General features: G+C 46.9%; 2 protein-coding genes across 6 annotated transcripts in view; one reads left to right on the forward strand and one right to left on the reverse strand.

Annotated features, from left to right (window-relative positions):
• ARSK (arylsulfatase family member K) overlaps window positions 1–25,126 on the forward strand; it is a 251,854-nt gene that overhangs the window by 141,988 nt on the left and 84,740 nt on the right. For all 5 annotated transcript variants that reach the window (XR_010247578.1, XM_063964034.1, XM_063964035.1 and 2 more), the window contains 2 exons: window positions 15,582–15,864; window positions 24,904–25,075. Coding sequence is in view for 4 of the 5 variants with exons in the window: in XM_063964034.1 (XP_063820104.1) it covers window positions 15,582–15,864; window positions 24,904–25,075 (455 nt within the window). In the remaining variant the exon portion in view is untranslated. The remainder of the gene's footprint in view (window positions 1–15,581; window positions 15,865–24,903; window positions 25,076–25,126) is intronic.
• Window positions 18,446–19,453, reverse strand: LOC135050812 (acrosin-like). Its single transcript, XM_063957143.1, has one exon. It carries the CDS (start codon window positions 19,376–19,378, stop codon window positions 18,509–18,511), a length of 870 nt encoding a protein of 289 aa, XP_063813213.1. The 5' UTR covers window positions 19,379–19,453; the 3' UTR covers window positions 18,446–18,508.

Genomic DNA, 25,126 nt, shown 5'->3' on the forward strand with positions numbered 1-25,126 from the left:
TACCCACAGTGCCCAGGATACATCCCCCCCCATACACAGTGACCAGCATACATAAAATCCCATATCCACACACAGTGCTCAGTATAGATACAATTGCCACACCCACACAGTGCTCAGCATACACACAAACAATCCCCAAACCAAAGCAGTGCCCAGCATACGCACCAACCCCATACTCAGACAGTGCCCAGCATACGCACCAACCCCATACTCAGACAGTGCCCAGCATACGCACACACCTCGTGTTATAGCGGTAGGGCTTCAAGAAGGACACGGAGAAGCTGATCTTAAAAGTTGACGGGGAGCAGGAAGCATCGAATCCTCGGTACTGATGCCTCCCTACCCCTAACACTGCCTACAGCACTACCTGCACCTAACCCCCTACTTGCCTCCCAATACTGCCATAACTGCTATCTACCATGTTGGGTGGTCTAATGCTATGTGGGGAGGGATAAGGGGAGCTCAAAAGCATACAGTGCTATGGGACCCAGAAACTGTGAAGTAGGACCCCAATTTTTTAAAGTGAGGGGTCCCCGGGACCCACAATTTTTTCTGCTCGGCGCGATCACTGTAGAGAAGACAGACAGAAGAGTGTCACTGGGTGGGGGGGAATTAAAAAATTTTGATCGCCCAACAGAACTAATAAATTGTTTTGCTGATAGCGCATGACTGCATGATTTCCGCTCACAGCTTCTGCAAAAAATTGCCATTTCATCAGCATGCTGAATAGTTTATATGGGTTTAGCGATTTACGTAGCTAAACCCAGTGCTTTTGGGTGTGATAAGTAATGGGCGTCCACGATACTCGCTTCCATTACCGTTGAATAGTTGTAGGGCACCCAAGGACCATTTGGATTTCCCCAACTATGTTCAAGGACACAGTGCGTCTCATACAAAATACTGTTATACACATTTTGCACAACAATAGTAGGACCCCTTATACTATCTAGTACTGGTGCCCCTTTCACATTATACCACACAGTATGAGCCGAATTTCACATTATAGCACTTAGAATGAGCCGAAATTCACATTATAGCACACAGTAGAAGCCAAAATTCACATTAGAGCACGCGGTATGAGCCAAAATTCACATTAGAGCACGCGGTATGAGCTGAAATTCACATTAGAGCACACGGTATGAGCTGAAATTCACATTAGAGCATGCGGTATGAGCTGAAATTCACATTAGAGCACGCGGTATGAGCTGAAATTCACATTAGAGCACGCGATATGAGCTGAAATTCACATTAGAGCATGCGGTATGAGCTGAAATTCACATTAGAGCATGCGGTATGAGCTGAAATTCACATTAGAGCATGCGGTATGAGCTGAAATTCACATTAGAGCACGCGGTATGAGCTGAAATTCACATTAGAGAACGCGGTATGAGCCAAAATTCACATTAGAGAACGCGGTATGAGCCAAAATTCACATTAAAGAGCGCGTTATGAGCCAAAATTCACATTAGAGAACGCGGTAGAAGCCAAAATTCACATTATGACACATATCTACATACTCACACACAGCCACATACAGTAGATACACACACGCACACATATATACATATACACACAGCTATATATATATATATATATATACATACATACATACACACACACACTGTATATACATTTACATACAAAGTCACATATATATACACACACACACTGTCCCCACCATGACACTCCATGAGTTCCCCACTGCTCACCAGTTGCCGGGTAGCCGGGGTATCAGCATGCGGTTGCCGGGCAGCTGTGCTATGGAGCGTGAGCTGGCCATCCGGGTTGTCATCAGGCGAAAGCCGGAGATGGCAGCGGAGCTGTCAGGGGGGCGGGATCCGGAGACCTGGCATTATCAGGCCGCATGCGGAGAGCCGAACCACCACACTTTTGACAGGGCCCAGGGAAGGGAGCTGGACACTGTACTATTTCAAATCTGCCGTAGCCGCTCCTGATTGGCTACCGGTCCTCGGCTCCACGGCAGATTTGGAATAGTAGCGCTGCGGTCAGCTTGCTGCTGCGGTGGCCCGTCACCTCAGAGGGATCAGTCAGTTTCCCAGGTAGTGGTCACTGGTCGGGATGGGCAGCCCATTTGCGCCGTCACTCGTTTCCCGTCACTCTCTCCCTCCCTGCGCGGCTGCGCCTCCTGTAAGCGTATGGGGTGCAGGGAGGGGGGCTAGTGAAGCCTTTCCGCTGCGGCTCCATATAGATTACGCCGGTGGCCGTGTTTAGTTCGGCGGTGCGACTGGAGGGGGGATCACAACTTCTGTGCAGGGGGACCGCGGACGGGCAGTAGCAGGCTGCTGTAGCAGGAAAAAATTTTTCCTGTCTGCAGCAGCAGCACAGCTGAAGCTATGGGCCTATTTTGATGGGGGGCCTGGAGCTGCAGCTCCATCCGCCCCATTGTTAATCCGGCCCTGCTTACAGATGCTGAAGATTGAAGGTCCGGAAACAGGCGGCAGAAGGCTCTTCAGTCTTCATGAAGGTAGCGCACAGCACTGCAGCTGTGCGCCATTGTTGTCACACACTTCACACCAGACGGTCACGGAGGGTGCAGGGCGCTGCTGGGGGCGCCCTGGGCAGCAATATATAATACCTTTTATGGCAAAAGAATACATCACATATAGCCATTAAGGCTATATGTATGTATTTAACCCATGCCAAATGTCTAAAACTCCGGGAGAAAAGCCCGCCGGAATAGGGGGCGGGGCTTATTCTCCTCAGCACACAGCGCCATTTTCCTGCTCAGCTCCGCTGTGAGGAAGGCTCCCAGGACTCTCCCCTGCACTGCACTACAGAAACAGGGTAAAACAGAGAGGGGGGGGCATATTTTGGCGATATTTTTATATATTTAAGCGGCTATAAGGAACAACACTTATATAGGGTTGTTCCCATATATATTATAGCGCTTGGGTGTGTGCTGGCAAACTCTCCCTCTGTCTCCCCAAAGGGCTAGTGGGGTCCTGTCTTCGATAAGAGCATTCCCTGTGTGTCTGCTGTGTGTCGGTACGTGTGTGTCGACATGTATGAGGACGATGTTGGCGTGGAGGCAGAGCAATTGCCGATAATGGTGATGTCACCCCCCAGGGAGTCGACACCGGAATGGATGGCTTTGTTTATGGAATTACGTGATAATGTCAGCACATTACAAAAATCAGTTGACGACATGAGACGGCCGGCAAACCAGTTAGTACCTGCCCAGGCGTCTCAGACACCGTCAGGGGCTGTAAAGCGCCCTTTACCTCAGTCGGTCGACACAGACCCAGACACAGACACTGAATCTAGTGTCGACGGTGATGAAACAAACGTATTTTCAAGTAGGGCCACACGTTATATGATCACGGCAATGAAGGAGGCTTTGCATATCTCTGATACTACAAGTACCACAAAAAGGGGTATTATGTGGGGGGTGAAAAAACTACCTGTAGTTTTTCCTGAATCAGAGGAATTAAATGATGTATGTGATGAAGCGTGGGTTAACCCAGATAGAAAAATGCTAATTTCAAAAATGTTATTAGCATTATACCCTTTCCCGCCAGAGGTTAGGGCGCGCTGGGAAACACCCCCTAGGGTGGATAAGGCGCTCACACGCTTATCAAAACAAGTGGCGTTACCGTCTCCTGATACGGCCGCCCTCAAGGATCCAGCTGATAGGAGGCTGGAAACTACCCTGAAAAGTATATACACTCATACTGGTGTTATACTGCGACCAGCCATCGCCTCAGCCTGGATGTGCAGTGCTGGGGTCGTCTGGTTGGATTCCCTGACTGAAAATATTGATACCCTGGATAGGGACAGTATTTTATTGACTATAGAGCAATTAAAGGATGCTTTCCTTTATATGCGAGATGCGCAGAGAGATATTTGCACTCTGGCATCGAGAGTAAATGCGATGTCCATATCTGCCAGAAGGAGTTTATGGACGCGACAGTGGTCAGGTGATGCGGATTCCAAACGACATATGGAAGTATTGCCGTATAAAGGGGAGGAATTATTTGGCGTCGGTCTATCGGATCTGGTGGCTACGGCAACTGCCGGAAAATCCACTTTTTTACCTCAGACCCCCTCCCAACAGAAAAAGACACCGTCTTTTCAGCCGCAGTCCTTTCGTTCCTATAAGAACAAGCGGACAAAAGGACAGTCATATCTGCCTCGGGGCAGAGGAAGGGGTAAGAGAGGGCAGCAAGCAGCCCCTGCCCAGGAACAGAAGCCCTCCCAGGGTTCTGCAAAGCCCTCAGCATGACGCTGGGGCCTTACAAGCGGACTCAGGAACGGTGGGGGGTCGACTCAAGAATTTCAGCGCACAGTGGGCTTGCTCACAGGTGGACCCCTGGATTCTACAGGTAGTATCTCAAGGTTACAGGTTGGAATTCGAGAAGTCTCCCCCTCGCCGGTTCCTAAAGTCTGCTTTGCCAACGTCTCCCTCGGACAGGGCGACGGTATTGGAAGCCATTCACAAGCTGTTTGCTCAGCAGGTGATAGTCAAGGTACCCCTCCTACAACAGGGAAAGGGGTATTACTCCACGCTATTTGTGGTACCGAAGCCGGACGGCTCGGTAAGACCTATTCTAAATCTCAAATCTTTGAACCTGTACATACAAAAATTCAAGTTCAAGATGGAGTCACTCAGAGCAGTGATAGCGAATCTGGAAGAAGGGGACTTTATGGTGTCCCTGGACATAAAGGACGCTTACCTGCATGTCCCAATTTGCCCTTCACATCAAGGGTACCTCAGGTTCGTGGTGCAAAACTGTCATTATCAGTTTCAGACGCTGCCGTTTGGATTGTCCACGGCACCTCGGGTCTTTACCAAGGTAATGGCCGAAATGATGATCCTTCTACGAAGAAGAGGCGTATTAATTATCCCTTACTTGGACGATCTCCTGATAAGGGCAAGATCCAGAGAACAGCTGGAAGACGGAGTAGCACTAACCCAACTAGTGCTGCAACAACACGGGTGGATTCTGAATTTTCCAAAATCTCAGTTGACCCCGACGACACGTCTGCTGTTCCTGGGAATGATTCTGGACACGGTTCAGAAAAAGGTGTTTCTCCTGGAGGAGAAAGCCAGGGAGTTATCCGAACTTGTCAGGAACCTCCTAAAACCAGGGACAGTGTCTGTGCATCAATGCACAAGAGTCCTGGGAAAGATGGTGGCTTCTTACGAAGCGATTCCATTCGGCAGATTCCACACACGAACTTTTCAGAGGGATCTGCTGGACAAATGGTCCGGATCGCATCTGCAGATGCATCAGCGGATAACCTTATCGCCACGGACAAGGGTGTCTCTTCTGTGGTGGTTACAGAGTGCTCATCTGTTAGAGGGCCGCAGATTCGGCATACAGGACTGGGTCCTGGTGACCACGGATGCCAGTCTGAGAGGCTGGGGAGCGGTCACACAAGGAAGAAACTTCCAGGGAGTATGGTCAAGCCTGGAGATGTCTCTTCACATAAATATACTGGAGCTAAGAGCGATTTACAATGCTCTAAGTCTGGCAAAACCCCTGCTTCAGGGTCAGCCGGTGTTGATCCAGTCGGACAACATCACGGCAGTCGCCCACGTAAACAGACAGGGCGGCACAAGAAGCAGGACAGCAATGGCAGAAGCTGCAAGGATTCTTCGCTGGGCGGAAGATCATGTGATAGCACTGTCAGCAGTATTCATTCCGGGAGTGGACAACTGGGAAGCAGACTTCCTCAGCAGACACGATCTACACCCGGGAGAGTGGGGACTTCATCCAGAAGTCTTCCACATGATTGTGAACCGTTGGGAAAAACCAATGGTGGATATGATGGCGTCCCGCCTCAACAAAAAACTGGACAGGTATTGCGCCAGGTCAAGAGATCCTCAGGCAATAGCTGTGGACGCTCTGGTAACACCGTGGGTGTTCCAGTCAGTGTATGTGTTCCCTCCTCTGCCTCTCATACCAAACGTACTGAGAATTATACGGCAAAAGGGAGTAAGAACGATACTAGTGGCTCCGGATTGGCCAAGAAGAACTTGGTACCCGGAACTTCAAGAGATGCTCACGGAGGATCCGTGGCCTCTACCTCTAAGACGGGACCTGCTTCAGCAGGGACCGTGTCTATTCCAAGACTTACCATGGCTGCGTTTGACGGCATGGCGGTTGAACGCCGAATTCTAAAGGAAAAAGGCATTCCGGAAGAGGTCATTCCTACACTGGTAAAGGCCAGGAAGGAGGTGACTGCACAACATTATCACCGCATTTGGAGGAAATATGTTGCGTGGTGTGAGGCCAGGAAGGCCCCCACGGAGGAATTTCAACTGGGTCGATTCCTACATTTCCTGCAAACAGGATTGTCTATGGGCCTCAAATTGGGGTCCATTAAGGTTCAAATTTCGGCCCTGTCGATTTTCTTCCAGAAAGAATTGGCTTCAGTTCCTGAAGTCCAGACTTTTGTAAAAGGAGTACTACATATACAGCCCCCGGTTGTGCCCCCAGTGGCACCGTGGGATCTTAATGTAGTCTTGGATTTTCTAAAATCCCATTGGTTTGAGCCGCTCAAATCGGTGGAGATGAAGTATCTTACATGGAAAGTAACCATGCTACTGGCCCTGGCTTCAGCCAGGAGAGTATCAGAATTGGCGGCTTTATCATATAAGAGCCCATATCTGATTTTCCATACGGACAGGGCAGAACTGCGGACGCGTCCTCATTTTCTGCCTAAGGTGGTGTCAGCGTTTCACCTGAACCAGCCTATTGTGGTGCCTGCGGCTACTAACGAGTTGGAGGATTCCAAGTTGTTGGACGTGGTCCGGGCATTGAAAATATATATTTCAAGAACGGCTGGAGTCAGAAAGTCTGACTCACTGCTTATATTGTATGCACCCAACAAGATGGGTGCTCCTGCTTCTAAGCAGACGATTGCTCATTGGATTTGTAGCACAATTCAACTTGCACATTCTGTGGCAGGCTTGCCACAACCTAAATCTGTCAAGGCCCATTCCACAAGGAAAGTGGGCTCATCCTGGGCGGCTGCCCGGGGAGTCTCGGCATTACAACTCTGCCGAGCTGCTACTTGGTCAGGGGCAAACACGTTTGCAAAATTCTACAAATTTGATACCCTGGCTGAGGAGGACCTTGAGTTCTCTCATTCGGTGCTGCAGAGTCATCCGCACTCTCCCGCCCGTTTGGGAGCTTTGGTATAATCCCCATGGTCCTGACGGAGTCCCCAGCATCCACTTAGGACGTTAGAGAAAATAAGAATTTACTTACCGATAATTCTATTTCTCGTAGTCCGTAGTGGATGCTGGGCGCCCATCCCAAGTGCGGATTGTCTGCAATACTTGTACATAGTTATTGTTACAAAAAAAATCGGGTTGTTATTTGTTGTGAGCCGTCTGTTCAGAGGCTCCTACGTTTGTCATACTGTTAACTGGGTTCAGATCACAAGTTATACGGTGTGATTGGTGTGGCTGGTATGAGTCTTACCCGGGGTTCAATATCCTTCCTTATTGTGTACGCTCGTCCGGGCACAGTACCTAACTGAGGCTTGGAGGAGGGTCATAGGGGGAGGAGCCAGTACACACCATGTGATCCTAAAAGCTTACTTTTTGTGCCCTGTCTCCTGCGGAGCCGCTATTCCCCATGGTCCTGACGGAGTCCCCAGCATCCACTACGGACTACGAGAAATAGAATTATCGGTAAGTAAATTCTTATTTTTACAGATTACGGATGATCCCGAGCCATCCGACCCACCTAAGAAACCAGATAGGTTCAGGCGTCAGAAGGTGGTTAAACATGTTTTACCTTACTCTGACCACCTAGTGGATATACATCAGGAACCCTGGGGAAACCCGGGTAAGAAGTTTGTGCCTCAAAAGAAGATGCTGGCTCGCTATCCCCTCGCGCCAGAGCTGTCTAAAAATTGGGAAACGCCTCCTCCAGTGGACTCAAATGTGGCTAGGATGGTGGTTTCCTCAGCTCTACCTGTCACTACCGTCACGTCTCTAAAAGACCCTACGGTTAAACGTGTGGAGGATTGTCTGCAAGCGATTTACACCCTCACGGGTGCTGCACAAAGGCCCACTATTGCAGCGACATGGGCTGCAGAGGCTATTGAAGCATGGGCCCTAGAGTTAGAAGCTGAAATCTCTTCTGACCATGCTAGACAATGCTTGTCATATATTGTCACAGCTTCTCACTATATTAAAGAGGCGGCTTCTGATGCCGGTATCCTGGCAGCCAAGGCCTCTACTACATCAGTCCTGGCTCGCCGGATATTGTGGCTGAGATCCTGGTCTGTGGATCTGGATTCTAGAAAAACCCTGGAGGTACTCCCTTTCAAGGGAGATATTCTGTTTGGGGAGGACTTAAATAAGATAGTGGCTGACTTGGCTACTGCCAAAACTGCTTATCTGCCAAGTACCGCTCCTTCTGTGTCGAAGACTAAAGGTACTTCCTTTCGCCCCTTTCGTCCTTCAGGTAAAGCAAAAGGTCAGGCGTACAACAAGCAGGCCCGCACTTCCAAACCTGGTAAGCCGAAGCCCAAAAGAGCCTGGGCTGCCCGTCAGCCAGCTTCCAAGACCGATAAGCCTGCCGCATGACGGGGCGGGCCTCCCCCTGGGGGATCCCAGGGTGGGGGGCCGGCTTCTAGGGTATACGCAGGAATGGTTGAAGACCACTTCAGATGCCTGGGTATGGGAAGTCGTCACTCGAGGTTACGCCATAGCCTTCAAAAACCAACCCCCCCATCGATTTTGCCGGACAGACGTCCCGTTGGACCAGGCAAAGGCAAACACTCTACATTCGGTGGTACAGACCCTCCTGGATACAGGAGTCGTAGTACAGGTGCCTCTTGCTCAGAGGGGCCGGGGGTACTATTTTCCGCTGTTTCTGGTCCCGAAACCGAATGGGTCATCCCGGCCCATTCTCAACCTCAAGGCATTGAACAGGTTTGTTAAAGTTTCCAAGTTCCGTATGGAAACCCTTCGCTCTATAGTTCTGGCCTTGGAACCTGCGGACTACATGGTCTCCCTGGACATACAGGATGCTTACCTGCATATTCCTATAGCAGTGTCACATCAACAATACCTGAGGTTTGCGATTGGCAACCTCCATTACCAGTTTCGGGCGTTACCTTTTGGTTTAACTATGGCTCCGCGAGTCTTCACCAAAGTCATGGCGGTGATGACGGTAGTACTACGCCATCAAGGGGTCAGGATACTGCCCTAACTGGATGACTTGTTCATCCTGGCAAATTCCCCAGAAATTCTCCTGTGTCATCTGGATATGACTGTCCGGTTTCTACAAGCCCACGAGTGGCTCATCAACTGGAAGAAATCCTCCCTGGTCCCTGCTCAGAGCATGGTGCACCTGGGAGCGCTATTGGACACTCACAACCAGCGGTTGTTCTTGTCTCAGGAGAAAGTCCTGAAGCTTCAGGACAGGATTCGTTGCTTCCTTTCTCGTCCGCAAGTGTCGATACATTCGGCGATGCAGGTGCTTGGCCTCATGGTATCAGCATTCGACATGGTGGAGTATGCTCAATTTCATTCTCGCCCCCTCCAGAGGCTGATTCTACCCAAGTGGGACGGCCTGCTTCACCGGATCAGGTCTCACATGATCTCATTGACTCCGGAGGTCCGTCTGTCGCTGCACTGGTGGCTCCAGGAACAACGATTGTGCAGGGGCCGTCCCTTCTGGATATCCGACTGGGTCCTGTTGACGACAGATGCTAGTCTCAGAGGTTGGGGAGCAGTGCTAGACCAAGGAGGAATCTCTCCTCTCGATCAACATTCTGGAATTGAGGGCGGTCTTCAATGCGTTGAACCTGGCCCAGCATTTAATTCAGAACCGTCCTGTTCAAGTGCAGTCGGACAACTCCACCACAGTGGCTTACATAAATCATCAAGGCGGTACTCGAAGCCGTTTGTCAATGAAGGAAGTCTCACTGATTCTACATTGGGCGGAACGCCATCTACTGGCCATATCGGCAGTATTCATTCCGGGAGTCCTGAATTGGGAAGCGGACTTTCTCAGTCATTAGGACGTACATGCCGGCGAGTGGGGCCTCCATCCAGAAGTGTTTCAACTCATAGTGGAAAAGTGGGGCCTTCCAGACGTAGATCTGATGGCGTCTCGACACAATCACAAGGTTCCGGTCTTCAGAGCAAGGACAAGGGATCCTCAAGCAGCATTCGTGGATGCTCTGGCGGGGCCGTGGAGGTTTCGACTGCTGTACGTGTTCCCTCCGGTATCTCTCCTGCCCAGGGTAATTCAGAAGCTCAAGCAAGAAAGAGGAATTCTGCTTCTCATAGCTCCAGCGTGGCCCAGACGGCACTGGTTCTCAGACCTGCAGGGCCTATCGTCAGAGCGTCCAATTCTACTTCCACAACGCCCAGACCTCCTCGTTCAGGGCCCCTGTGTCTACCAGGACCTAGCCTGGCTGTCTTTGACGGCGTGGCTCTTGAAGCTTCCGTCTTGAGGGCTAAAGGGTTTTCTGAGGCGGTCATTCAAACTATGTTGCAGGCCCAGAAACCAGCTTCTGCTCGGATTTACTATAGGGTCTGGCATTCTTACTTTGTTTGGTGCGCATCTAACGATTATGACGCTTCCAAGTTTAGTATAGCCAAGTTGTTGGCATTTCTTCAGCAGGGCCTGGACATAGGCCTGCGTCTGGCCTCCCTCAAGGTTCAAATATCTGCCTTATCGGTGTGGTTTCAGACAAAGAGTGCGACCTTACCTGATGTGCATACCTTCACTCAGGGTGTGTTGCGTATCCAACCTCCCTATGTCCCGCCTGTGGCTCCTTGGGACTTGTCGGTGGTTTTGGAGGCGTTACAAGAGTCTCCGTCTGAACCTCTTGGTTTAGCTGATCTTAAGTGGCTTTCCCTTAAGGTGGTGTTTCTGCTGGCTATTGCTTCAGCTAGAAGAGTGTCGGATTTGGGTGCCTTATCTTGTAGTTCACCATATCTGATATTTCACCGTGACCGGGCGGTTCTTAGGACTCGTCCCGGTTATTTGCCTAAGGTGGTTTCTTCGTTCCACCTTAATCAGGAGATTGTGGTTCCGGCCCTTGTCTCTCCTGATCTGTCTCCCAAAGAGCGGTCTTTAGATGTGGTACGGGCTCTCCGTATCTATGTGAAGAGAACTGCTTCTATTAGGAAATCTGATTCTCTCTTTGTGTTGTTTGGATTTCACAAACGGGGCTGGCCTGCTCACAAGCAAACTTTGGCCAGATGGATTAAAATGGTGATTGCACATGCTTTTGTGAGGGCTGGTCTATCAGCTCCTGCTCACATTACGGCCCATTCTACTCGGTCTGTTTGACCTTCTTGGGCGGCCCGCCGTGGTGCGACCCTTGAACAATTGTGCAAGGCCTCTCTGTGGTCCTCTGTGAACACGTTCATAAGGTTCTGTGCCTACGATACTGCCGCTTCCTTTGGACGCCGGGTTCTTGTGCCCGCTACAGTGCGTCCCCTCCCATAAGGAACTGCTTTAGGACATCCCCTATTTCTTTCCTTGTGGAGCCCAGTGTACCCCGCAGCAGAAAACGAGTTTTATGGTAAGAACTTACCTTTGTTAAAACTCTTTCTGCGAGGTACACTGGGCTCCACAAGGCGCCCACCCTGACGCACTTAGCTTCTTTGGGTTGGTATGGCATTAGCCGCTAACACTTCTCCTGTCATGAGACTATGGTGTATATGGCTACTAACCGTTGTCGTCCCTTTTCCTGCTACTGCATTGGGCTGGTTAACTAAAAACTGAGCTCCTGTGCAGGGAGGCGGGGTTATAGAGGAGGCGGCGCTGTGCATTCTGGGAACAGTCAAAGCTTTTGAGCCTGTTGGTGCCTCGGATCAAGATCTTACTCTACACCCCCTATGTTTTTCGCTGTGGAGCCCAGTGTACCTCGCAGAAAGAGTTTTAACAAAGGTAAGTTCTTACCATAAAACTCATTTTTTCCATTAAAAAAAATAAATGCATTTAACAGCCATTTGATCCAATTTAAGTACCCCAAATATATTTAATATGGACCTATAATAAACTTCTATACTATTGTCCTTTTTTAGTTTTGTGAGGTACAGGCTGATCTCCCCACATTCACCCTGATTTTTCACTTATTTTTATTTGCTCAAGTTTCATTTTTGCACGTTTGGAATAGGATAGGTTGAAAAATGGGAGCACGCATTCCCGCAAAAAGCCATTTTCGCAGCAATTTTCGTGCGATAGACATGAAAAATTGATGCGATTTCGCTGCTAATTGAATACTGCCCTTGGATAGGAAAGCTTTGTTGGAGAAAATGGATAAATCCAAGAAGACAAACAAGATGCCATGGATTAATAACTTTAATATAGATTGTAAGCTTGCGAGCAGAGCCTTCCTACCTCTATGACTGTTTGTTGTTAACCAGTTTTGTTATATCATTGTCATTTCCAATTGTAAAGCGCAACGGAATTTGCTGCACTATATAAGAAACTGATAATAAATAAATAATTAAATGTCCATTCATCTGACATTAATTACTGTCTATTTCTAAGAAGCTATGGACTGTAGTAAAATCTGATAAAGATCTTCCATTAACAGAGCTTATGCCATGTCAGGTCCAAAATTGAAAAGGATATCTTGGTTACTAGTGTCATATACTAGAAAAAAATCTAAAGCAATTAGGGGATGCACAAGGTGCTCATGCACTACATGCAAATACCTCATCTCCATTCCAAGAAGAAAAAGGTGCAATCACCAGGGACTTTTTCATAAACAATTTCATCGAGTTTCATTTACTCACATCACCAGTTTAAAAGGGGTATGAGTCATTAAGTCGACCACACTTAGGTCGACAGTCTTTAGGTCGACCACTATTGGTTGACATCCATTAGGTCGACGGGGTCACTTGGTCGACATGGTCATTAGATCGACATGGAAAAAGGTTGACATGGAAAAAGGTCGACAAGAGTTTTTTTACTTTTTTTGGTGTCGTTTTCTTTGTAAAGTGAAGGGGAACCCGAATTGGTGCACCGTGTCCCCTCACATGGCGAGCGAAGCAAGGTGCCTCACTCTGTTACCGCTGCGCTCAGCACAGGTTTTTATCATTCCCAATCGTAGTCCACATGGATCGTAAAGTATGAAAAAGGTCAAAAAATTATTTAAACAAAACAAAAACATTATGTCAACCTTTTTCCATGTCGACCTAGTGACCATGTCGACCTAATGCATGTCGACCAATAGTGTTCGACCTAATGACTGTTGACCTAAGTGCTGTCGACCTAATGACCGTATCCCGTTCAAAAGACATCCCACCAGTAGAAGAGACGGGTGTAGTATGGTATGCTGGTGGCCGGGCTCCCGGCGACCAGCATACCGGCGTCGGCATACCGACAGTGTAGCGAGCGCAAATGAGCCCCTTGCGGGCTCGCTGCGCTTGCCACGCTGCGGGCACAGTGGCACGCTACGCGCACCACGCTATTTATTCTCCTTCCAGGGGTGTTGTGGACCCCCACGAGGAAGAATATCTGTCGGTATGCCGGGTGTCGGGATTCCGGCGCCGGTAAACTGTGCGCCGGGATCCCGACATTCGGCAACCTGAAGACCACCCGAAGAGACAGATATAATTGAAGCTGCCCTGGAACTTCCTTTATACCTTACATGTGTGTAGGCTCTTTTCCCTACCAGCAATGCTGTGAATACTACTACAGGTTGAGTATCCCATATCCAAATATTCCGAAATATGGAATATTCCGAAATACGGACTTTTTCGAGTGAGACTGAGATAGTGAAACCTTTGTTTTCTGATGGCTCAATGTACACAAACTATGTTTAATACACAAAGTTATTAAAAATATTGTATTAAATGAGCTTCAGGCTGTGTGTATAAGGTGTATATGAAACATAAATGAATTGTGTGAATGTACACACACTTTGTTTAATACACAAAGTTATAAAAAATATTGGCTAAAATTACCTTCAGGCTGTGTGTATAAGGTGTATATGATACATAAATGTATTCTGTGCTTAGATTTAGGTCCCATCACCATGATATCTCATTATGGTATGCAATTATTCCAAAATACGGAAAAATCCGATATCCAAAATACCTCTGGTCCCAAGCATTTTGGATAAGGGATACTCAACCTGTATCAATTAAAGTCCAAATAATGCCTTTCTGTGCTCATAAATACATAAGTTCAGCTACCTGTTATTCAAAGACAATAAATACGTTACTTATAGTCAACAAAATCTAGTATTACAGTCACAAAACACTTAATTAGTGGCAATCGCAGCCGAACTTCCGGTATGCGTTCCACCACAACTGGAAGTGGACGGCTTGTGCGTTCCACCACAACTGGAATTGGACAGCTTGTGCGTTCCACCAGATGGAAGTGAAGGTTAGAGCACATATACAGTGTCGCAAGCGTAACTAAATATTAGGAGCCCACAGGTAACCATCGTGGCTGGAATGCAAGCAGGAAGTACTACAAGACCAGAAGGACCTTCAGAGTAAGAATGACACAGCATCGGTCCAACATTATACTAACATGTGAGACAGGTGTAACAGATAAACCAGTGGCATCACATTTTCTACAGGCTGGTCTCCAACTCATTACCCTGAAGTACATGATAATTGACTGGGTGCCTCTGCTCAGAAGGGGCGGTGACAGGGGACTGTTGTTACTGAAAAAAAGAGGCCAGATGGATACACCGTTTGGAGACAGTAACCCCAAACAGCATGAATTAATATAATCATTTAAACATATTTCTGTGAAGTTTGCCGGTGGAGCACACACGTCGTCCACTTCCGGTTGTGGTGGAAAGCATACCGGAAGTTCAGAAGCGCCCCCCCCCCCCCCCCCCCCCAAACTCTAATTAAGTCTGTTTTGCAGAAACAAGCCTTTTCCTTTTAAACTCATAGGAAGGAGAAACCTTGGACAGACATACATATATAGGGTAACAAAGTATATACTGCTGCACCTTTTTATAAAGCTTACATGAACCAACGGGGGGGGGGGGTGTGTGTGTGTGTGTGTGTGTGTGTGTGTGTGTGTGTGTGTGTGTGTGTGTGTGTGTGTGTGTGTGTGTGTGTGTATATAAATCTGTCTCGGATACTAACTAATGCCTCCCCAGCCATTGACCTCACCCATACCTCCCAACTTTTAGATCATGTGGGTTGAGAAAAGGGGTGTGACCTCAGGTGGAGTAGGCATGGCCTCGTCTGAGTGGGTGGGGCTTCAAGTTCGCCATTTTTGGGGCATGCCCGGAGCAGCTGGGCAGCCACATGCTCACCTCCTAGCACTGAATAGATGCCATGCGCGTGCGCACGCCATCTATTCAGAGATCACTCGCTGCTTTGCAGAACAGAGTATCGGTTGATCAAAGCCTCCCAAACTTCCCCCCCTCCCGCCCGCCTGACACTGCTGCTCGCGGAAGGGACAGCGGGACAGTATCCGAATAGCGGGACTGGCCCGCTGGATTGGGGACAGTTGGGAGGTATGCCTCACCGCACATCACTGGTTTAAGGTAGCATGGACTGAGTGCTATCTGCAATTTCCAGGAGTCCAAATCCTTCACTGTACATTAATAACGTCAATAGCCATCTTACTGACTCTACCGTCTGCTTTCAGTAACCGTGTGGAAGCCTGGACCAGGGATGTGCCATTTCTGCTCAGACAAGAAGGCAGGCCCTTGGCAAATCTCACTGCAAACAAGACTCAAGTTTGCATAATGCAGGAGGACTGGAAGAATGCAGATCTAGCAACCAGCTGGTTAAGACAACAGGCCAGGAATTCCTCACAACCCTTTTTTCTATATTTGGGATTAAATTTGCCACACCCTTATCCTACAGAATGTATGGGAGAGAATTTTGGATCATCAACATTTTTAACATCTCCTTACTGGCTCCAAAGGGTAGGTTGTTTTGGATTGATTATGCTTTAATGTCTGCAGTTCTTGTATAAAAACATAAAACATACAGTATGGGGTTCAAAAAAGGGACAAAAGTCTTAATGAAATGAAAGCGCTTAATTAAAGAGATGGAAAGATACAGCTGACTGTAGAGCTTGCGATGCAGTCTAAATTATGGATTGCAGCTGCCAATAACAGTATTCTCCAAAAGATATGTATTTTCAAATTGGCTGCACAGTCATCATCACGCTAATAAAGTTAAAATGTCACATTTATTAATAACACAGTAAACAATATACAAACCGTTACATTCAGCTCAAATGAATCATATATAAAGGCTCGCTATAAAAGTAGCATAGTCTAATCTGGAATAGCTGTATGAGTAAAATTCAAATATGAACAGACTAAAATATAGACACAGCTATATAATATATGTATAAAAAGAAATAGTGCGTTCCAGTTAAATATAGAGCATTATCATGAGCTGTGTTCTATGGGGGTCATTCCGACCTGATCGCAAGCTGCAGTTTTTTTGTAGCGCTGTGATCATGTCACTACTGCGCATGCGTATGCACTGCAGTGTGCAGGTGCATCGCACGGGTACAAAGCGGATCGTTGCTGAGCGATAGATTTAACGAAGAATCCATTCGCACAGCCGATCGCAAGGAGATTGACAGGAAGAAGGCGTTTATGGGTGTCAACTGACCGTTTTCTGGGAGTGTTTGGAAAAACGCAGGCGTGTCCAAGCGTTTGCAGGGCGGGTGTCTGACGTTAATTCCGGGACCAGGCAGGCTGAAGTGATCGCAGCGGCTGAGTAAGTTCTGAGCTACTCAGAAACAGCACAAAACTTTTTTGTAGTGCTCGGCTGCACACGCGATCGCACACTTGCAAAGCTAAAATACGCTCGCCTATAGGAGGCAACTATCTGATCGCAGCGCTGCAGAAAATAGCTATCAAGCGATCAACTCGGAATGAGCCCCTATGATGGGTGTAAAGCTGAGTAAGCTTATATTTCAGTCTGTACAATGCAGTTTCCTGATGGAGACAGTAGCAGACAAAATGAAGTGATAACCAAGGATCTGACAGTATAGTGCAGAGGAGAGGGACTGATGATAGAGAGTCTGCAGCAGTGTGGAAGCAGCCTGTAAGGTGTATTCACTCAACCTCCCAGCAGGTGCCAGGTGATATCTGGTGTAAAAGGTCCAGAAGCAGAGTAAGGACTGCCTCTGTCACTTGTGCTGGTGGTTGCCTTCTACTGCCCTGTAGATCTTTAGCAGTGGCTGAAACAATTGGTAAAGTTGTGCTGTGGCTGCTCAGCAGGGCCAGCCTGAGCCTAATTTTTTTGGTAAGCGGATATAGATTTTGGCGCCCCTTGGTGGAATAAACCCTCATATATTTACATAACTGTCATTTCTTCGGTGTGTGAAATATCGGAAGTACAGGTAATAATGTAGCAATGACAAAAGGAAATCTGTAGATCACAAAACTAAAAAAAAATTAAACACATATGATTCACATGAAAAAAACAACAACACACTCATAGCCCCACCACAGGAAAACAATAAAACACAATACACATAAAAAAATAATAATAATTATTTGTTCCTTGATCATTAGATCTTTGTAAAGATATGTATATGCCTAACCCAAGTACCGTATGAAATTACTGTCTTAGCCTTTGCCACTTAACCACTACTCTTTCTGTATTATTATTATTATTATTATTATTATATATACTGTATCACAGGTAGGGTAAACTGTGTATACACTGTGTTATTATTAATATCATTGTTATATACAGACCAGTTCTAGACCTTGTGAAGCTCAGAGCGGCAGTTTTCTTTGCCCCCCTCCCCCCATATTTAAAATGGGAACACTGCGCTGAAGGTGTACCCCAAAAACATAGGGGAGTGGCCACAAAATAGTACCGATTCACATGACACCGCACAGTAGTGTCCGTTAGTCACAATACTCCACACATTAGTACCCCTTATACTCGTTACACCACAGTAGTTACGCCACAGAAGAGCCACATATACATGATACACCACAGTAGAGCCCCTTATACACATTTCACCAAAGTAGAGCCGCTTATACACATTATGCTATGGTAAAGCCCCTTTATACACATTACACCACTACTTTGGTAGTAGCTGTGAGGTGAGAACAAGAGAGAAAGAGAGAGCCCAAAAGAGAGAGAGGTGAGGACAGGAAAGAGGAGAAGAGAGAGAGTGGAAAAAAGAGGTGAGGATAATAGAGAGAGATAAGGACAAGAGAGATAAAGTGAGAGAAAGGTGAGGACAAGAAAGCGGTGAAGAGAGAGAGTGGGGAGGACAAGAAATAAAGCGAGAGAGAGAGAGATAGGTGAGGACAAGAAAGTGTTGAGGACAGAGAGCAAGAGAGGTGAGGACAAAAGAGAATCACTGTACATTACATCCTTGTATTATATTTTACATGTACATACAAGCAGGAAGAAGGACAAATAAACCTGAAAGAAGAACCCACAACCTAATCACTTAGCTTAAGTATTTATTTTTGTGTCCCGGGATACCTATTCTCTCATCCAATAGAATAAGATTGTGCCATCTTCTTCACTCATACCTTTTCTACGTCTGCCATCTTAGTCAGATAGCCATGCCCTCTCACATCATATCTTTTGTGCGATTTTGTCACGGATCCAGTCCAGGTAGTGTTGAGTGGAGGTGTAGACCCCTGGTTTTCTTTCTCGTCCACAGCCAGTTCCCCAGCTTGTTATTCCCACCACCGAGAAGAATTTAGAGCTAGGTTCTTTACACATTAAAGGTCCTCCGCTGTCACCCTGGCAGCTGTCAATGCCTCCGCGTTCATAGCCTCCACATATGTTGTGTATTCCCACTGCACCATTGTACCAATTGCGGCTGTTGCAGACTTTATTAGCAATCATCGTAGTGCGAGCCTCCTGTAGGACATCTGATTGGTGGGTGGCTTTCTCCTTCAAGACTCCCCAACCGGCAATGTAGCAGTCACTCATGGGTTTAATGTCTCTGGATTTTATTGGCAGACATGCTGGCTGAATGAATTCATTGAATGATATAGGCTGATCTACACGTAGTAAGGCGATATCATTACTTGCAGTTTTTGCAGAGTACTTCTGATGTTCGATCATTTTCGATACACGACGAATCTGCACATTTGGGCCCAATTTTGATAACTGGTGGGCTCCAAACACTAGCCTCAAAGAGGAGACATCTTTCCCTTTATCCTTGAAGCAGTGGGCAGCTGTTATAACCCACTTTACGTTAAGGATGGAGCCTCCACAGAAATGTTGGTAAAAGATAAAGAGGTTCCGTCGTTGGATACTAACTAACCACGGCCACGAGCCAGGAAATGCTTCATTTCCACCAACAATGCGGGAGCTATATCGTTTCTCGATCAGGGTGCGACTTCCACATGTGATAGGGATAGGTTTACCGGCGACATCATTCACAAATACTAAAAGCAGAACAAAGATTATGTATCCAACCATCTCTAGCCTCATAGTGCACTTTCTCCTGTAGCTTCCTCAGCATACACTGAAGGGAAAACAGCCCATGGTTGCACCCTAATGCCTCCTCCCCCCATTGTGCATCATAGTACAATTATGATGTCACAGCACAGATATTAGCAGCACCCATACAGGCAGATATTTAATACAAAAGGGAAAAACAGCACTTATGCAAATAAGAATATAAATAATAAGTAGAGATAGATGCCAATGGATTAAAAATAAAAACACCATTTAATAAAAATAATGTAATTACAGAGTGACAAACATTTAAGAACAATAAATACACATGTAGGGGTAAATTTACTAAGGTGGGAGATTTTTAGAACTGGTGATGTTGCCCATAGCAACCAATCAGATTATATCTATTATCTGCTAGAAGCAGCTAGATAAATGGTAAGTAGAATCTGATTGGTTGCCATGGGCAACATCACCAGTTCTAAAAATCTCCCACCTTAGTAAATTTACCCCGTAGTTGGGTTTTATAACCAATACACATGTAATAGGGCCTTGTAACCAGTACCTGGCCAGCGTATAATTATAGTCTTTTATAGCATAAACAAAGTAATTCCTGTTGTGGTAATTGACAACATTTTGAATGAGAGGACACCAGGCCCTATAAGCGATATAAATCCAGTTTATGGTATATAATTACCTAACCAGTGATAAAGCTACCAGCAGGCACCAAAACCGGTCAGGTGATAGCCTCCTGGTCAATGAAAATTGCTATAAGAACCTTTTCTCCTATTCCATTTGAACACATTTGAATACTTGGGATATCCAGAGAACTGTCTGTGGAATAAGGTACTCCATTATATATTGCGTTGTACCCCACATGCTGCTTCTGGATCATCGCTAATTTGGATACACCAAAAAGGACAACCACAGGATCGGTAATTATATACCATAAACTGGACTTATATCCCTTATAGGGCCTGGTGCCCTCTCATGCAAAATGTTGTCAATTCCCGCAACTGGGATTACCTGATTCATACTATAAAATACTGTTTATTATACATTGACCAGGTACTGGTTACAAAGCCCTATTACATGTGTATTTATAGTTCTTAAATGTTTGTCATTGTGTGTTACAATTATCTTAATTAAATGGTGTTTTTCTTTTTAATCTATTGCCACCTAAATTTATCTCTACTTATTATTTATATTCTTATTTGTATAAGTGCTGTTATTTCCCTTTTGTATTATTTTATTTGCGGAGACTATCTCCTTTGTGAACAGCTGCTAGGGAACACCTACATAGCAGCGTCTGATCTTACTGTATATACCTACCTTATTATATATACCTTGCCCATCCAACGTTCACAGCTGATGGCAGGTACACGCCCCAAAAACGGCCATGACGCACCTGCGTTTTTCCAACCACTTCCCTTAAACTCCCAGATAACACCTCCATACGGTCACTTTCTGTCAATCACTCTGCCATGAAATCCTCATTGTGAGCGAGATCGCAGCGTCTCCCTGGCACATACGCATTGCACTCACAGCACATGTGCAGTATGCCAATAATCGCTCAGTTACGTGAGAACCGGCCATTGTGTGCTAGTTTGAGTTAAGCCCATTGTGTGTATCTATAGCATTCTCACGTAACTTGACATCAGCATAGTTTGCAAGTAACCTACTGGTGTGTTTGTTACTAAGCACTACAATGCAGTGTAACTTAATTATACAATGCTACACAGATAATGATCATCGCAACTCATGAATATCATGAAGGGACACTGCTAACGTATATGGCTGGTAGTGCTTAACAGCTTTCACCAGTGGGGTTTTTATCTAGTGTCTGCAGCTTTCACCAGCAAAATCTACCACCTTCCCCAGCTTCCAGCCTGTGCACAGGCTAGTTCCAATGTATAGACAGACAATGTCTAGGTCGACCCCATATGGTCGACACCAACAAAAGGTCAACAGGTAACCATTTTCGACATGGCAGTGGTCGACACACATATGGTCGACACATGTCAACACAACTTTTGAAGGTTTCCCCCCCATTTTTTACACCTTTTCCATAGTTTACCATTCACGTGGACTACGATTGGGTATAGTAACCTGTGCCAAGCACAGCGGTAGAAGAGCAAGGGGACGCGGTACACTAATTGAGGTTCCCTGTGCTCTGATGATGAAAATGACCCCCCCCCCCACCCAAAAAAAATGCTGTGTCAACTTTTTTTGTGTCTACCATTTCCCATATCAACTTTTTAATGTGTTGTCCTTTTGTCCATGTCGACCTTTTGTCAGTGTCGACCTAATGGGGGTAACCTAATAACTGTCGACATAGACATTATAGATTTTCTATACCACACCCGTACAGGCAATAGCTTCTTAGTGGAATCTTTTTCTGCTAGGCACGCAACAGACAGTCAGTCCCAGGGGAGGTGTTTTGCAGACCAGGCTGCTATTAGTGCTTCCAATGGTAAGCCACTTCTGCTTCTAAAACGTCGGCAGTACCTGGCTCCTAGGGCCTGCAGCTGAAGCAGTTCCTAGACAGTGAGTTTTGGACATATGCACATTCTTGTCTCCTCCATCCTGTAGGATTTTTGCACAATGTCAACAGCACCTATCGGGAGTCTATACTGCAGCCCAGACAGCCTCCTATCTTAAGAAAGTAGCATCCACCACCGTATTACTACCAAGACACCACACAACGGACCAAGAGGGCACCTGCTGCAAACTCTCTTGAAAAGTTTCTTGAGCACTGACAGTCTGTATTGTTTTCACATTAGGGATGGGCTATTGGTGGTCCATATTGGATTAATACAGGATTGCTATGTCTATGTTTAATAAAGAAATTAATCTGCAAAATAATATTGATTTCCTCCCAAAACGATATTTTCCGCATGCATGGCTACGGAGTGTGGTAACATAGTAACGCTAATACATGTGCAGTGGAGCAGAAGGCACCGGCAAACAGCTAAGAATATCGCTCCTTCAGTATTGTCATTTTTAGACTGATTTTATACATCATCATGTCTATAATCGATCTATGTCAGGCATGAAAATCGATACTTTTGGTGACCTGCAGAAATCGTTGCCCATCCCTATTATACATTTCTGTATAGTTTGAGCCAGCCACGGGATGGGTTGACTGCGGCACGGACGCGTTATACCGTTAGCGGCCACATAGCTCTTCCACCTGTTTTCGAATCACACACAGCTCCCCATAATACAGTACACTGTAATGTTTACATGGACATTTGTATTGTATTATCAATACACGCCTCATACCTCATTGCACTGTTCCTCAAACCCAACAAGGCCACACAGCACATCACTATAAAATACACATCACCCAAGCGCAGCACATCACCATAAAAAACACATCACCCACACACAGCACATCACCATAAAAGGCACATCACCATAAAAAACACATCACTCACGCACAGCACATCACCCCAACACAGCACATCACCCACGCGCAGCACATCACCCACGCGCAGCACATCACCCACGCGCAGCACATCACCCACGCGCAGCATTTCACCCACGCGCAGCACATCACCCCCACAAAGCACATCACCCAAGTGCAGCACATCACCATAAAAGACACATCACCCACACACAGCACATCACCATACACAGCACATTACCCACACACAGCACATCACCATAAAAGACACATCACCCACACACAGCAGATCACCCACACACAGCACATCACCGACGCGCAGCACATCACCCACGCGCAGCACATCACCCACGCGCAGCACATCACCCACGCGCAGCACATCACCCACGCGCAGCACATCACCCACGTGCAGCACTTCACCCACGCACAGCATTTCACCACACACAGCACATCACCCAAGTGCAGCACATCACCATAAAAGACACGTCACCCACACACAGCACATCACTCACACACAGCACATCACCCATGCGCAGCACATTACCATAAAAGACACATCACTCACACACAGCACATCACCCCCCACACAGCACATCACCATAAAAGACACATCACACACACACAGCACATCACCCACACGCAACACATCACCCACTCGCAGCAATTCACCACACACAGCACATCACCCAACTGCAGCACATCACCATAAAAGACACATCACCCACACACAGCACATCACTCACGCACAGCACATCACCCCCACACAGCATATCACCTACGCGCAGCATTTCACCATTAACGTCACACCACCCCCACACAGCACATCACCCCCACACACCACATCACCCCCACACACCACATCACCCAAGCGCAGCACATCATCCACGCGCAGCATTTCACCACACGCATCACATCACGCACACACTGTACATCACCCCCACACAGCACATCACCCCCACACAGCACATCACAACACGCATCACATCACCCAGGCACAGCATATCATCCACGCGCAGCACATCACCCACATGCCGCATTTCACCATACACAGCACATCACCACATGCATCACATCATCCACCTGCAGCACATCACCCACACACAGCACATCATCCATACACAGAGGCGTCACTTATATAAGTGACACCTGGTGTGGGTTCTAAAAAAAAGGGGGGTTTGGCTTCACTGGGCGCCATCATTCACTGCATAGGGTTGTGGCTAAGCTTCCTGACCACCATTTCCGCCACTACGGGGGTACGGAAGATGCTGGCTGACCCCGGAGACTGCAGTTCCAGCTTCTACATGGTGAGAGAAGCCGGGTACTGCATGTAATGTTACAGTGCAGCGAGCAGGCGCCAACACTTTGGTGACACCCCTCGGCGGTTGACACCCAGGTGCGGGCTGCACCCCCATTGTGCAGCCACTTTCCACACACAGCATATTACCTATACACAGCACAGCACCCACACACAGCACTTGGCACACCAGTCACCACCATTATCTGTGATGAAACTGCTATCAATCTAATCTAGCGACCAAGGGGGTCATTCAGACCTGATCGCATGCTAGATTTTTTCGCTGCAGTGCGATCAGTTCAAAACTGCGCATGCATATGCACCGCAATGCGCAGGCACGTCGTACGCTTGCAAAGTGGATCGTTGCTGTGCGATGGATTTTACAAAGAATCCATCCGCACAGCCGATCGCAAGGAGATTGACAGGTTTGTGGGTGTCAACTGACCGTTTTCTGGGAGTGTTTGGAAAAATGCAGGCGTGTCCAAGCGTTTGCAGGGCGGGTGTCTGACGTCAATTCCGGGACCAGACAGGCTGAAATGATCACAGCGGCTGAGTAAGTTCTGGGCAACTCAGAAACTGCACAAAACTTTTTTGCAGTGCTCAGCTGCACATGCGATTGCACGCTTGCAAAGCAAAAATACACTCCACTATAGGCGGCGACTATCTGACCGCAGCACTGCAAAAGATAGCTAGCGAGCGATCAGGTCTTAATGACCCCCCATACCTACTAAAACTCATGGTTAACTGCAACTCACAGGTTGTTACATTTAGCTCATAGTGTGCATATTTATAGTTCAGGTTGAATAATTGTAAAATGATACCAACATGCAAAAATAAGGATTTTTATTTTTACTGTAGGTTTCGTATAAAAATGTTACCATTCCTGTATGGTTACCATTAAAAAGCATGCATCCAGTGGACTACTATTCATCCTATACCAAGAACTGCACTGGACATTTCACAGATCAGGAGATCCTCAATATAAGAGCGTATTATTATGCCATGTGTGCAGAAGCAGATGGTATAATGGGTAAGTCCTGCCAGTGCTCAAATCTTATGCTTGGTGCCAGCAAAATCTTCA

This window comes from Pseudophryne corroboree, chromosome 1, assembly GCF_028390025.1.
Source record: "Pseudophryne corroboree isolate aPseCor3 chromosome 1, aPseCor3.hap2, whole genome shotgun sequence".
NCBI lineage: Eukaryota > Metazoa > Chordata > Amphibia > Anura > Myobatrachidae > Pseudophryne > Pseudophryne corroboree.

Excerpts from the sequence above, each read along its gene's own strand:
- LOC135050812 (XM_063957143.1), bottom strand. The coding sequence starts at position 19,378 with ATGAGGCTAGAGATGGTTGGATACATAATCTTTGTTCTGCTTTTAGTA.